The 15,589-nt window shown below is 42.0% G+C and overlaps 1 protein-coding gene across 1 annotated transcript in view; it reads left to right on the top strand.

Moving 5' to 3' along the window:
• The window catches only part of LOC137095249 (putative lipid scramblase CLPTM1), a 44,959-nt gene extending 30,393 nt beyond the window's left edge, over positions 1 to 14,566 (top strand). Inside the window, exons 7-14 of the mRNA XM_067461707.1 lie at positions 3,788 to 3,908; positions 4,172 to 4,416; positions 5,685 to 5,778; positions 7,667 to 7,857; positions 8,307 to 8,402; positions 8,571 to 8,706; positions 10,899 to 11,066; positions 13,869 to 14,566. Coding sequence (XP_067317808.1) covers positions 3,788 to 3,908; positions 4,172 to 4,416; positions 5,685 to 5,778; positions 7,667 to 7,857; positions 8,307 to 8,402; positions 8,571 to 8,706; positions 10,899 to 11,066; positions 13,869 to 14,185 — 1,368 coding nt within the window. The 3' untranslated portion in view covers positions 14,186 to 14,566. The remainder of the gene's footprint in view (positions 1 to 3,787; positions 3,909 to 4,171; positions 4,417 to 5,684; positions 5,779 to 7,666; positions 7,858 to 8,306; positions 8,403 to 8,570; positions 8,707 to 10,898; positions 11,067 to 13,868) is intronic.
• Positions 14,567 to 15,589: the final 1,023 nt, after the last annotated feature.

Below are 15,589 nucleotides of genomic sequence, written 5' to 3' on the forward strand. Positions count from 1 at the left end.
ACTGTGGCCTGGCCCTCTGTTTAAAAAGTTTGAGGAACCCTGGGTTAGAACGTTAAGTGTTTTTAAAATGTGATTTTCTGTATTGGTTCAGGTTCTTTGAAAATGATTATCTATTTTTTAACCATACTCAATATGTCTACCACAATATTCTCAATAAATTAAAAAAAACCTATTAATACAAAAGTGAAAAGGGGATTTATTTATTATTATTTTGGGCACTTTGAACCTGCCCTTCTCAACCCCCAAGGGGGGACTCAAGGCGGCTTACAACCAGCACAATTCGATGCTAACAATTCAACAGATAAAATACATAACAACAATAACCACAATAGTTAAAACATTCAATTAATACAATAACAACTAAAAAGCCAATCTAGTGGCCAATGTTCACCAAGTTCTAAAATCCGTAAGTCCATTCAGCATTACCATAGTCCTTTCCAAATTCTGGTCGATATTACCTTGTCAGTCTGCCAGATTACCCAAAGGCCTGGTCCCATATCCATGTTTTCAGCTTCCTTCTGAAGGAGAGGAGGGATGTTGATGACCTAATTTCCCCGGGGAGTGAGTTCCACCATAGTTCTCCATGCCAGGGGTGAGAGAATTGGCCATCTGCAGGGACATTGCCCAGGGGACATTGCCCGGATCTTTTGATGTTTTCCCATCCTTATGGAAGGCTTCTCTCATATCCCTGCATGGGGAGCTGGAGCTGACAGGGAGCTCAACCTGCTCTCCCCAGATTCGAACCTGCTGGTCATAGTCCTGCCAGCACAAGGGTTTAACCCATTGCACCATCAAGGTCCCCTATTCTCCAAATAGTGTTGGGGTACAGTTCCCATCATTCCTCAGCATTGGTGGCCATGGCAGGTTGCAGAGTGCTGAGAGATCTAGAAAATCACATGATCCCCATCTCCTATTGATTCTGTTTTAATTTTAAAAGAAGTGTGGTGGTGGTGGTGTTGATAAATTAAACTTTTCAAAGGGAGAGAGTCACAGTCAGCAGCAATGCTCCCTTCATTGCTGAAAGGACAAGTAAATATTGTTGTTGTTATGGTGTTGTTGCCTTCGAGAGTAATTCGTTCCATGCGGCACTTTGCTCTGAGAAGGAGAAGATAAAATCTGGGCTGTTTCTGGCTCCCTGCCGTGCTGTTAGAGATGGTTCAGTGAGCATGCGTGTGAGAGAGAGAGACCTTTGTATTCAAGTCACAGCTCTTCCATAGAGTGGTCGCTGTAAATCTTGGCAGCTCTGTGAATTCATCCCCCGCTGCCACCATTTAGATCCAGCTTTGCTAGTCACACCTGTGCAATTTGCAATGTAGCAAACACCAGGACCCTTCCAACCTGCAGCTGTGCTCCTTCTTAAAGCCATGCTGAGCGCATAGTTGCGTAAGGCTGGCCAAAGGCTGTTGTCGTGCATGCTGGCTGCTTCTGGGAGCCTGCAGCCTCTGGTTTAGCTATAATTAGAGAACATCTTTCTTAGCATCTCCAAATGTGTTCCAAGCCACATTGCTGAGCGGGAATTGAACCATTCCCTCTGTCAGGAGAAGGTTAGATTCTGCCTCCCTTCCCATAAGGACACACTGCAAGTATGAATTTATATTTATCGTGTCAGGAGCAAACTAAACAACTGTATTGCATTTTTTAACAAACAAAACACAAAGTTTGTAAACTTGGTAGTTGATTAAATGTCCTTTGACCAGTATCTGGCCACTTGGAGTGCTTCTGGTGTTGCCGCAAGGAGATCCTCCATTGTGCATGTGGCTCAGGTTGCATTGCAGCAGGTGGTCCGTGGTTTGCTCTTCTCCACACTCACATGTCATGGATTCCACTTTGTAGCCCCATTTCTTAAGGTTGGCTCTGCATCTCGTTGTGGCAGAGCGCAGTCTGTTCAGCACCTTCCAAGTCGCCCAGTTTTCTGTGTGCCCAGGGGGGAGTCTCTCATTTGGAATCAGCCATTGATTGAGGTTCTGGGGTTGAGCCTGCCACTTTTGGACTCTTGCTTGCTTAGGTGTTCCAGCGAGTCTCTCTGTAGATCTAAGAAAACTATGTCTTGATTTAAGTCGTTGATGTACTGGCTGATACCCAAACGGGATGAGCTGGAGATGTCTCTGCCTTGGTCCTTTCACTATTGGCTGCTACTTCCCGGCGGACGTCAGGTGGTGCAATACCGGCTAAGCAGTGTAATTTCTCCAGTGGTGTGGGGTGCAGACACCCTGTGATAATGCGGCATGTCTCATTAAGAGCCACATCTACTGTTTTAGTGTGGTGAGATGTGTTCCACACTGGGCATGCATATTCAGCAGCAGAGTAGCATAGCGCAAGGGCAGATGTCTTCACTGTGTCTGGTTGTGATCCCCAGGTTGTGCCAGTCAGCTTTCATATGAATACTCAGTAGTGATACTGCTGGTTCTGGTGTAAATACGTCTTGCAACTGCTGTTCGGCTCTTTAAAAAATCAGAGTTGTAAACCACACTATCCACGTGAGATGAAAACTGATGATAAACTTTTGAAAACGTGATAGTAATATTTAAAATCTGTACTAAAATTATCCATCAGTGAACATTTCTGAGCCATGAGTAGAGCAGTAATTCCTGTGCCAAGATGCTTGCTTTGATACAAGCAAGAAATCAGTGGAGTAACTCAAGGTACCTGCTTTAAGGGGAGGCTGCCTGCCCTGGTTCTGTGTGAAGAATGGATTTGCTTTTCAATTCTGTCAGGCAACTCTGTCCAAGTGGGTGATTCTGCTACTTGAAGAAAGGCGCTCAATTCACCTTCTGTCCTGAAGTGTGGTGGAGGTTCCTTCTTTGGAGGCTTCCAAACAGAGGATGGATGGCCATCTGTCGGGGGTGCTTTGAATGTGATTTTCCTGCTTCTTGGCAGGTGCTTGGACTGGATGGCCCATGAGGTCTCTTCCAACTCTAAGATTGTATGATTTTAAATATTGTATTGCCCTTTTATGGTTTTTTGGGGGTTTTTTTGCACTACAGATAGGATGTGTGCAGTGCGCATAGGCATTCTTTCATGGTTTTTTCAAACTATATAGTCTGGCCATCCAACAGTCTGAGGGACCGTGAACCAGCCCTCTACTTAAAATACTGTATTTGAGGACCCCTGCTCTAAAGGATCATCTCCATCCAAAGATAGCTAATTCTTGAACCTTTCCCATGCTAAAATTGGGAGTGTTGCGTATGAGAGTTTTGGGTGGCTCCAGATTTAAATCATTTTTAAAGACTTAGATCTTTAGGAATAATTACCTTAGGTAGTAATTTTATTGATTAGCCCTTAGGCCATATCACAATAAGAAACAGAACAACAAGGCCTGACAAGACCTGATCACACTCCACGTAGTAAGTTAAAATAAGACACTTATAACAATACAGTAAATAGTAATATGATAAGACATGATAAAACTGATAAACTGATCAAGCTGAGTATATACATCATGAATAATTACCTTAGATCTTGAAGGATTAAAAGCATGTGTTCAGATCTTGAGTAGTGCTCCAGATTGCTCCATACATGAGTCTGTTTTCTGTAACACAGTGGTTGTCAACCTGTGGGTCCCCAGATGTTTTGGCCTTCAACTCCCAGAAATCCTAACAACTGGTAAACTGGCTGGAATTTCTGGGAGTTGTAGGCCAAAACACCTGGAGACCTCAGGTTGGGAACCATTGCAGACACAATGAGATTCCACTCTCTTTTGTGGCTCTCAAAATAGTCTTGAATTCAGCAGCCTTCTCCTCCTGACCAGCCAAACGAAGCAGCCTCAGGCCTTGTGTTTTTCTTGCAGAGAGCTGAAGATTATGGCCCTGTAGAAGTGATCTCACACTGGCACCCAAACCTCACCATCAACATAGTGGATGACCACACGCCGTGGGTCAAGGGCAGCGTTCCTCCACCTCTGGACCAATGTAAGAACCACCAGTTGCTACCTTGTCATGCTTCTTTGATAACACTTTGCTTCTATGGGAGAATCATTCCCCTTGAGACTTCCTTAGCAGTTTTATTGAGTTTCCATATTGTCTCTTTGTAGCTTTGGGCCACTAAATACAGAATGCAAGGTTGTAGTTTATTCCTTACCTATTGATTCAGGTGTTTTCTACCAATAGGCCCTCAAGTGATGCTTGATGTTTTCTACCACCTGTAATATATCGCTTGCTCTGTTCTGTTTTAGATGTGAAGTTTGATGCAGTGAGCGGTGACTACTATCCCATCTTATACTTCAATGATTACTGGAACTTGCAGAAAGACTACTTCCCTATCAATGAGACAGTAGAGCAGTTGCCCTTCCGCCTCTCCTTCTGTCCGCTCTCGCTCTGGCGATGGCAGCTCTATGCTGCCCAGAGTACCAAATCCCCCTGGAACTTCCTGGGAGAGGATTTATATGAACAGTCAGATGAGGAGCAAGATTCAGTAAAGGTGAGTGGGAAGGTGGTGGTGTCCGTAAAACTTCCTGGCTTCTTCTTGACCTATTTTGTTATCTCTGTTTTCTCCCAAAGTTGGAATTCAAAATAGCTCACCTTATTATTACAACAAAGATGCAGCTGAAGCCCAACTGGGTCAAGCCTCAAAGATAGGCAGGGAAGACCAGGTGCATTTGCCTTTTTTAGAGTAAGGCAATGGCAAGCCATCTTGAGTATCCGTCAGAAAACCCTATCAATGTATGGGATTGCCATAGGTCAACAGATGGATCAAAGAGACATTCTTGTTCCACGGAGTGTAAGATACTTATTTATTTATTTATGACATTTATATGTCGCCCTTCTCACCCCGAAGGGGACTCAGAGCGGCTTACAAGATATATATATACATACAATATATTATATTATCAGCATAGTACAATATCAAACATGTGAGGGGAAAATTCACATATAAAATTATTTTATATACATACATACACAGATACACAGATATATTTATCGTTATCTATATATAAGATTTGCAGAGACTTGCAAACATGTGAGGGGGAAATTCATATATAAAAATAATGGATACATATAGATACAGATATACAGGTACATGGAAATCTCTAGATATCTATATGTATATAGGATTTGCAAAGACCTGCAAACGTAGTAGAAAATTCATGTATAACATTAATGTGTATAGATAGATAGATAGATACAGATATATAGGTACATAGGGATTGAAAAGGGGGAAATGGCTATATATCTGTAGGAGATATTAACAAATATTTCAGGGGACACTGCTTTCATAAGATCAGTGGATATTCCTGACTTGCAAGGGCTTTTCTCCCCGTCCTCTCCCTTTTAAAAACATTCCAGCCTGGGAGGAGAATTAGAGCAGAAGCAGAAAAGAAAACACACTGTTTAGGGAGGGGAAAATGAAAGAGAAGTATATTGTATGTTGCAAGCAATGGCCTCCAGGCTCTGCTGCCTGGCTTGACGCCATTATAAGTCGAGGGAGGATTTTTCAGCCCATAAAAAGGTCTGAAAAACTCGGCTTATTTTCGAGTATATACGGTACATTGTCTTTCTGTCCAAAAGTCATATGCATGCTTGAGCTTTCTGTTGTTGCTTTTCATGCCTGTGATGGTTTTAAAAACCTTATAGAGATTTTGGAATTGCTAAAAAGAAGCCAAAACTAGGACGAGAGGCCTTCACAGTTTGTGGATTTCTGGAAGTGCACAACACTTACACTGGTATTTCTTTCTTTTTCACCTTTAGGTTGCTTTGTTAGAAACCAATCCCTACCTGCTGGCTTTGACCATTGTTGTTTCCATTGTACACAGTATTTTTGAATTCCTTGCTTTCAAAAATGGTAAGTTCTAAACTATAGGATATTCTTTCTTTTTTTCTTCCATCCCATCCTTTCTCTTCCCTCCCCCATCCTTAATTACTCATTTCTCTGACCCTTTGTGAAAATACGTATACTGCTTAGATCTGAAATTTTCAAAGTATAACCAATAAGATAAACACAGAAAACAAACACATCATGCGATATGCGTGGCTTGAAGAATCCTAGGCTGGGGTTAAAATTGCTGGAAGAAACATTAACAACCTTAGATATGCAGATGATACCACTTTGATGGCTGAAAGCAAGGCGGAGCTGAGGAGCCTTGTCACCAAGGTGAAAGAAGAAAGTACAAAAGCTGGGTTGCAGTTAAACATAAAAAAAAATCAAGATAGTGACAACCAGACTGATTGATAACTGGCAAATAGAGGGAGAAAGCATGGAGCAGTGACAGACTTTGTATTTCTAGGTGTGAAGATGACAGCAGGCACAGACTGCAGCCAGGAAATCAGAAGACGTTTCCTTCTTGGGAGGACAGCAATGACCAATCTTGATAAAATAGTGAAGTGTAGAGAAATAACACTGGCAACGAAGATCCGCATAGTTAAAGCAATGGTATTCCCCGTATTAACCTATGGATGCAAGAGCTGGACTATAAGGAAGGCTGAGTGAAGGAAGATAGACACTGTTGAACTGTGGTGTTGTAGGAATATTCTGAAAAGATCCAGCCTGTCCATACTTCAGGAAATAATGCCCGACTGCTCACTGGAGGGAAGAATATGAGAGGCAAAGATGAAATACTCTGGCCACATAATGAGAAGACAGTAAAGCCTGGAGAAGATAATGATGCTGGGGAAAATGGAAGGAAAAAGGAAGAGGGGCCGACCAAGGGCAAGGACCAGCTTGTGGTGCAGCTGGTTGGGAGTCAGCTGCATTAAAATCACTACTGGCCAAGAGGTCATGAGTTCAAAGCCAGCCTGGGTCGGAGTGAGCTTTCAGCCATTTGTCTAGCTTGCTGTCGACCTTTGCAGCCCAAGAGACAGTTGCATCTGTCAAGTAGGAAATTTAGGTACAGCTTATGGTAATTTAATTTACGATGCCATAAAACTCTCCAGCAGCGTGCAAAAGAATGAAGAAGTACTCCCATCAGTGTCACAAATGGATGGTGAAGCGACAGCTTCCCCGGTGGCTGAAATTCAAAAAGCATACTCTCATGAAGCTGGAAATAGCCTCTGTGTTTCTGTCTATATATGTTATGTGTCTATGACATTGAATGTTTGCGATGTATATGTGCATTGTGATCCACCCTGAGTCCCCTGCAGAATGAGAAGGGCGGAATATAAATACTGTAAATAAATAAGATGGATTGTATCCTTGAAGTGACTGGTTTGACCTTGAAGGAGCTGGGAGCGGCCACAGCCGACAGGGAGCTCTGGCTTGGGCAGGGCCAGGAAGTCACGAAGAGTCGGAAGCACGTGAACAAATAAACAACAAACAAAACGACATTTACATTGACCATGAAAATGAGAAGAGTTACAAAATATAGTTACATTTCGAGAGCATACAGTACCACCTATAGCATCTTTGTAGAGAACAGTGAGGATCTATTGAGTTGCTAAGGGAGAACGTGGTCTCTTAAATAACCGAGTTTCAAGTTGTTCAGGACCTTAATAGCCCTGGACCAGTAGCAAAACACAGCTAGTGCATTATTTTCAGAGAAGTCTTGCTTGCCTGCTTCCTTCCTCTTGGGTAAAACACAAGCTCCTCTCTGCCTTGTAGCTTTAAATGCTAATCTGTCACTGGTAAATACTGAGCCATTCAGCAGTTGGCTTAATACAAGTCGTCATTATGTCTTGATCAATACTAGGATTGAACTTTTTTCATTGGGACCTTGATTTCTCTTTCTCCTTTATAGACATTCAGTTCTGGAACAGTAGGCAATCTCTAGAGGGCCTCTCAGTCCGGTCAGTATTCTTCGGGGTGTTTCAGTCCCTTGTCGTCCTCCTCTACATCCTGGACAATGAAACAAACTTTGTGGTGCAAGTCAGCGTCTTCATTGGGCTCCTCATAGATCTTTGGAAGATCACAAAAGTTATGGATGTCAGGGTAAGAGTTCATATCACATGCTTTGAGCCTGTTAGGTTATTTCACCAAAGCAATTTATTTATTTATTTATTTAATGCATATAAAAACATTAAATACAGTATAAAACTACAACAGAAATAATAAGCAACAGCCAGGAGACAGGTGTTTTTAAAGTCTCTTCCTCAGTTCCCTTCCTCCTCTTAGCTGGCTTGGGGGTGGGGGGAGAGTAGCAGTATTTATTTATTTACTTCATTTGTATACCGCTCTTCTCAGCCCTTAGGCGACTCAGAGCGGTTAACAACCAGTTTCAGCATACACAATACAAAATCATTAGACATTTAAAAACAGTAGCATACCAATTAGTTAACACCAAACATCAATACAGTAGGATTTCCTTCTTCTCCTCTTGAGGTGGCAGGCAAACCAACTCCTTACTTCTCCCTTCTCTCTTTTCTCATGCTAATAAACAGTTGGATCGGGACAACAAAATTGCCGGGATCTTCCCACGCTTAACGTTCAAAGATAAATCAACATATATAGAATCGTCTACCAAAGTCTACGATGATGTAAGTTTCGGGCCTGCTTGGGGAGGGAGGGCTTACAGATCTTACAAAGAGAAAGAAAGAGTCTTGACTGGCAGGAATGTTTTTTCCTCTCTCAAATTCTCAACAGATACCTGTCAATGGCAGGAGAGCATCAATTTTACTTTTTCCGTTTCTCGTTTCCTCTTACAGATGGCTTTCCGGTACCTCTCCTGGATCCTTTTCCCGCTGCTGGGATGTTACGCCGTGTACAGCCTCCTCTACATGGAACACAAGGGCTGGTACTCCTGGGTTCTCAGCATGCTCTACGGATTCCTGCTGACATTTGGTGAGTTGCAGGAGCTTTCCTCAAAAGTGTGCCTCCACTGATGTAGAATTAGACACCTCTGCTGGAATAAGTGTTCCTGGCTGATCAACTGGAGCTTTTATGTGTTCTTTTGGACAAATACAGTTATTACTCACTTAAGTGCATAGGCACCTTTTTGACATTACTACTTAAACAAAAAAAGTTGGTGCCAGAGACAGAAACAGCATGGAAAGTGTAGGAATAAGTTCATTTACCACAGAAAGCAGTACACAAAATCAAGGCAGACTTTGATGAAGTTTGGGGAAAATTTATTGAGAATGGCTTAAAAGAAGTAGATGGGAAATTACCTCCACAAGAAGAAATGGTATTTTGGAAAGAATGTAAATTGAAGTGGCTCGGAAGGGGGCGGCGGGCACAGAGGTGAAAAAAAAGTATATAAGATATATATACACTTATGGTTGATGTAATGAATTGAAGTATTGATGTATTGATGAATTATAAGAAAATCAATAAAAATATATTTTAATAAACAAAAACAAAATCAAGGCAAATAAAATATGATTGACTAGCAAAACAAAGTCAGATTTCTTAAAATTATTTAGGTACCTTTTAAAAAAGTGAAAATATTTTTCCTGTGTTCCTCACCCATTTATTTAAAAATTTCCAGGGATGTTTGTGTGCAATTGAGACAAAAAAAGTGCTTGTCTAAAGGCTTATACCCTGAAAGACACAAGACAAATTTTAAAATAATAAGAGTAGCATACAGATGCTCTTCTTTATTGCCCTCTAGTCTCTTTTTTTCTCATTTTTTCTTATATGTTTTTGTTTATTATCCCTATTTCTTATATATGCTTCTAAAAACTTTTAATCAAAGTTATTTAAAAAAAAAGAAGAAGAAGAACACATACGCTCAGGCACCAATTCTTTAAATGATTATGTGTTTGTTTATGTTTTAGTAATACTGTAACCCATCTCGAACTACTTCTCCTCCTCCTCCTCCTCCTTCCTATTATTATTATTATTATTATTATGATTATTATTATTATTATTATTATTATTATTATTAAATTAGTAGTTCTTGTAACTAATCCAGTAACATGCCCAAACTTTGATCTTGTATCTTAAGGGGAAAGTACTTCCATCTATCACAGTAGTTCTCAACCTGAAGGTCCCCAGATGTTTTGGCCTTCAGCTTCCAGAAATCCTAACAGCTGGTAAACTGGCTGGGATTTCTGGAAATTTTGGGCCAAAACACTTTTGGACCCACAAGTTGAGAACCAGTGATCTAACAAATGTTGAATCTTTACTTGATGTGTCCTCCAACCGATCTCAAAGCATCTTTGTCTAAGCCAGTGGTTCCCAACCTGTGGTCTATGGATCACCAGTGGTCTGCAAGAACAAAAATATGGTCTGCAGCCTCATCATTACTACACCGTTGCCTCGAAACCAGGCAGCAACAAGAGTGTCTGGTCTTGGAAAACCCTCTTACAGTGCCAATGCAATGAGGATGTCGGGAGAGGAGACACTGACTACCCATGAAAGATTACTATTACCACATGAGCTCTAGGTTATTAAATATGGTTTTCTGTGGGTGAGCAGATAGTGACTACTGGATGGCATATGTTCTGTATCAGAAACTAGAGCTGATGTGGTCTATGCAATGCAGTATTCTTTTCTTTTTAAAATATTTTTATTAAATAAAATTTTCAATACATTAAAAATAAAACAACTATGAAAATGTGGGAATGAGCGACTGGTCTTGCAAAACTCTCTTATAGTGCCAAGGCTTATTAAATATGGTTTTCTGTGGGCAAGCAGATAGTGATTACTGGATGGCATGGGTTCTTTATCAAAAACTAGAGCTGATGTGGTCTATCCAATGCAGTTTTCTGAATCAGCACCCCAAATAACCAAACTGAATCTAAAGTTGACCAAATGCTGATTCATAACCCTTTTGGTAATAATGTTGGAGAGTGATCCCAGGTGAAAAAAAAGGTTGAGAAATGCTGGTCTATGCAAAATTGCTTTTCCAGCCTGTTGCTTCCTTCTGGTACTGATTCATCATTTGTACATCTTCCATGGATGTAGATGGAAAGGACAGAGAAAACGGTTGGATGTCATCAGTATATTAAGCAGCCCACAGCTTCAAGCTCCTTCAGCTTAATCTTCTAGTTGTTCTTGGTATCATTTGTTTTGTCCCTCTTCCAACCCAGGCTTCATCACCATGACACCTCAGCTCTTCATCAACTACAAGCTGAAGTCAGTGGCTCACCTACCGTGGCGGATGCTCACCTACAAAGCCCTGAACACCTTCATCGATGATCTTTTTGCCTTTGTCATCAAAATGCCCATGATGTACAGGATAGGCTGCCTTCGAGATGGTAATTTTTCTGCCTTCTTCCATTGATGTATCATGTTTTGCCATTGTGGCATTCCCTCTCATCTGCTCCCCTTCCCTTTCTTTTTTTTTTTAAAAAATATTTTTATTGGTGTTTTCAAATACAGTGTTGCAAGACATTTTGGGGAATAGGGGAGGGGGTCAGGAATGGTAGGAAGGGTAAGCGTGGGAGTTCTGATGGTAAAGGGGCAGGTAGGAGGGGTACAGGAAGGTGATCCAACAAAAAAAAAGTACGAAACAAGTACAAAAATACAAACGTAACAAAACAAAAACACAGGTTGACTTCCATTCTCCTTCTTGGTGGAATATATATTTTCCATTCTATATTATCTCCCTATTTAGGGAGTGTGCCTTTCAAGTTTTTATTTGTTTATTTATTTTTTTGTTGTATTATAATTCCCCCTTCTCCTTACAGCAAGTATCCTCACTTATTTCTATTTCTTAATTTAGGTGGTACCCTTGGGAAATTTGGTTAGTTTTCTTATAATCCTCAAATATATTGTCGAAGGCTTTCATGGCCGGAATCACTGGGTTGTTGTAGGTTTTTTCGGGCTATATGGCCATGTTCTAAAGGCATTTTCTCCTGACGTTTTGCCTGCATCTATGGCAAGCATCCTCAGAGGTAGTGAGGTCTAATTACCTCTCAACAAAAGATTGCTCCAGGCATTGCCAGGCAATCAAATGCTAATCAAGGTGATCAGTTGAAACATTCACACCTAGCTCTGTTGTTTTGCTATTGTAATTTTTCTCCGTTTTAAAACGAGAGCTGATTTATCAGAGCAAAAAAAAAATTAACATAACAAAACAGGAACTCAAAAATTACTCAAAAAGCTCAAAAAAACTCAAAAACTCAAAAAACTAAAATAAACCTCAAAAATTACAACAGCAAAACAACAGAGAGTAAACAATCAGGCACATCAAATCACTCTCAACAAAGGATTCCCCCCAGGCGCTTCCAAGCCATTAAATGCTAATCAAGGTGGTCAGTTAAAACATTCACACCTAGATCCAGCAGACAAAAGTCCTTTGTCCCACCCTGGTCATTCCACAGATATATAAACCCATTTTCCTACTTACAACAGACCTCACTACTTCTGAGGATGCTTGCCATAGATGCAGGCGAAACGTCAGGAGAAAATGCCTCTAGAACATGGCCATATAGCCCGGAAAACCTACAACAACCCAGTGATTCTGGCCATGAAACCCTTCAACAATTCAAAAAATATTCAGGTTTCATTGATAACTTTCTTTTTAAAATATTTTGTATTTCTTGCTGAATTGTTCGCCACTATCTGGTGGCTTCAACACAGGTTCACCACATATGGTAGAAGCTTCCTGTGTGTGACTGACACTTCCAGCATTTGTTCTGGCTATTTTTGTACTTTATGCTGATTTTCTGTGGAGAAATATACCATCTATGGAATATCTTCATCCAATTTTCGTTTAGATCTGATGAACCTTTTAGACCTTTCTGACCTCGAACAAAAGTGGAGACGCTCTTTAATTTATTTATTTTATTTATTGTGTCATCAGCAACCAGTCCATTGTATTACATTTCTAACAGAACAAAACAAACAAACAGATAAAAAAGCACACATTTTGCAAGCTTGGTAGTTGATTAAATGTCCTTTGACCAGTATCTGGCCACGTGGAGTGCCTCTGGTGTTGCTGCAAGAAGGTCCTCCCTGGTGCATGTGGCAGGGCTCAGATTGCATTGAAGCAGGTGGTCTGTGGTTTGCTCTTCTCCACACTCACATGTCGTGGATTCCACTTTGTAGCCCCATTTCTGAAGGTTGGCTCTGCATCTCGTGGTGCCAGAGCGCAGTCTGTTCAGCGACTTCCAAGTCGGCCAGTCTTCTGTGTGCCCAGGAGGGAGTCTCTCATCTGGTATCACCCATGGATTGAGGTGCCGAGTTTGAGCCTGCCACTTTTGAACTCTTGCTTGCTGAGGTGTTCCAGCGAGTGTCTCTGTAGATCTAAGAAAACTATTTCTTGATTTAAGTCATTGACGTGCTGGCTGATACCCAAACAGGGGATGAGCTGGAGATGTCACTGCCTTGGTCCTTTCACTATTGGCTGCTACTTCCCGGCGGATGTCAGGTGGTGCAATACCGGCTAAGTAGTGTAATTTCTTCAGTGGTGTAAGGCGCAGACACCCTGTGATAATGCGACATGTCTCATTAAGAGCCACATCCACTGTTTTAGTGTGGTGAGATGTGTTCCACACTGGGCATGCGTATTCAGCAGCAGAGTAGCACAGCGCAAGGGCAGATGTCTTCACTGTGTCTGGTTGTGATTCCCAGGTTGTGCCAGTCAGCTTTCGTATGATATTGTTTCTAGCGACCACTTTTTGCTTCATGTTCAGGCAGTGCTTCTTGTAGGTAAGAGCACGGTCCAGAGTGACTCCCAGGTATCTGGGTGCGCTGCAATGCTCCAGTGGGATTCTTTCCCATGTAATCCTCAGAGCTTGGGATGCTTGTCTGTTCTTAAGGTGAAAGGCACATGTCTGTGTTTTAGATGGATTAGGAATCAGTTGGCAGTAAGAGCACCTAGAGCTTCAGAGAGCTTCTGTTCAACCATCTCAAAGCTCCCTGCTTAAGCGGTAATGGCACAATCATCTGCATAGATGAAACTCTCTGAAACTCTCTGGGCAACATCTTTGTAGACGGCTGATTCTCTCATCTCAGAAGCAACCAGTAGCTCTTAAATGAAAAGGCATGATTTCCTCCTTACCTGGCCCAAATAACTGTCGCATTAACATTCGGCCTCTCCTTTTCTCCTGCAGATGTAGTTTTCTTCATTTATCTCTACCAGCGATGGATCTACCGAGTGGATCTGACCCGTGTCAATGAGTTTGGCATCAGCGGGGAGGACCCGGCGTCTCGGACAACGACACAGAGCATCGCTCAGCCGGACGGTGCCCCATTAGCGCTGACCGACAGTGCAGTCGGGGCAACAACAGAGGCCCCAGCCAATGGGGCTCCCGTAGCAGTGGTAAAAGGGGCGGCCGACGGCTCTCCCGCAGCCGTTTCCACAGGGTTGCTGGACGGCGGCCCCGAGGCTCTCCCATCGAAAACGGCAGAGGAGAAGAAAAAAGATTAACCTATTCTAACTTTTTAAAAAGCCCTAACTTGATACACTCTCAGCTGTTGGATAATAATGGACAGAAGGCAAATGGGTGGGGGCAAGGGAGGGGGCAGAGTTGCTTCGGTCCTCCTGGGTCCAGAGCTTTTTATTTTATATTCCAGTAAAACTCGTGTGGGCAGTAAAAAAAGGGGGGCCGGGGAGGGACTGGGGCCGCCCGGATCTGGGGCAGCACCGGGCGAAGGGGAGGGAAAAGCGAAGGATCACTGGAAATGTTGGTGAAGTTCCGTGTGACATGTTGTATCCGTGGGAGAGAAACCTCACCCCCATCCACCCACCCACCCCTCCCTCCCTTCCTCCGTAAATCTCTATGTTTAAAAGCAAAGCTCAAACCAGTAATCATTGTGACCTCCATTCCATTGTGCGGGTATTTAGGACATTGTTATTAAGGAGTTTTCCTCCAAGTTGTGTCTCCGTTTCATAAAGAGAGCTGATTTATCAGAGCAAAAAAAGAAAAAAAGTTAACATAACAAAACAGGAAAAGGAATACCATTCTCATCGTTCCATCCTAATATGGACTCTGGATTTAATAAATTCATATGGGTGTTTAAGTTAAAAAAAAAAAAAACAAGTTTGCTTGCTGTTTCTTCCTCTCCTTGTTTCTTGTCTTTCCAGGACTGTTTGGGATATAATTTATGTGCAGGATTGCGTTTGTACATCTTTGGGCAAACTTGGGGCCCTGCAGGTGTTATGGACTTCAATTCCCACAATTCCTAACAGCCTCAGGCCCCTTTCTTTTCCCCCTCAGCTGCTTAAGCGGCTGAGGGGGAAAAGGAAAGGGCCTGAGGCTGTTAGGAATTGTGGGAATTGAAGTCCAAAACATCTGCAGGGCCCCAAGTTTGCCCATACCTGTCCTAAAGCATACACAAAAAAGGAGTCATCAATATTCTGGATGCCAACAAAGTGACATTGCCTTCTGAATTGTCCAAAAGTCTTCATTGGGCAAGATATAATAATAATAATAATAACAACAACAATAATAATAACAATAATAATAATAATAATTTATTTATAGCCCGCCACAATCTCCCCAAGGGGACTCAGGGTGGCACAGTCATAGGCTGCTAGCAATTGTCGGAGTCCTAAACACCTGGAGGGTCTAAGTTTGTCCGTGCCTACCTTATAGTAATTTACTAATTGAGCACTACATGACATCACTTCCTCTTCTTGGCCCCAAATCCCTTTCCATGCATCTATCGTGGAACCCTTTTAGGAGGTTGCACTGAATACCACAAAAGAGAAAAACAGCAAATTTTGGGTTTTATTCTGCTGTAACTTGTTGTTTGGGCTTGGCCTCATGTAAGCCGCCCCAAGTCCTTATCGAGGAGATGGTGGCGGGCTATAAATAAAGATTATTATTAT

This window comes from Anolis sagrei, chromosome Y (genome assembly GCF_037176765.1).
Source record: "Anolis sagrei isolate rAnoSag1 chromosome Y, rAnoSag1.mat, whole genome shotgun sequence".
Taxonomy (NCBI): domain Eukaryota; kingdom Metazoa; phylum Chordata; class Lepidosauria; order Squamata; family Dactyloidae; genus Anolis; species Anolis sagrei.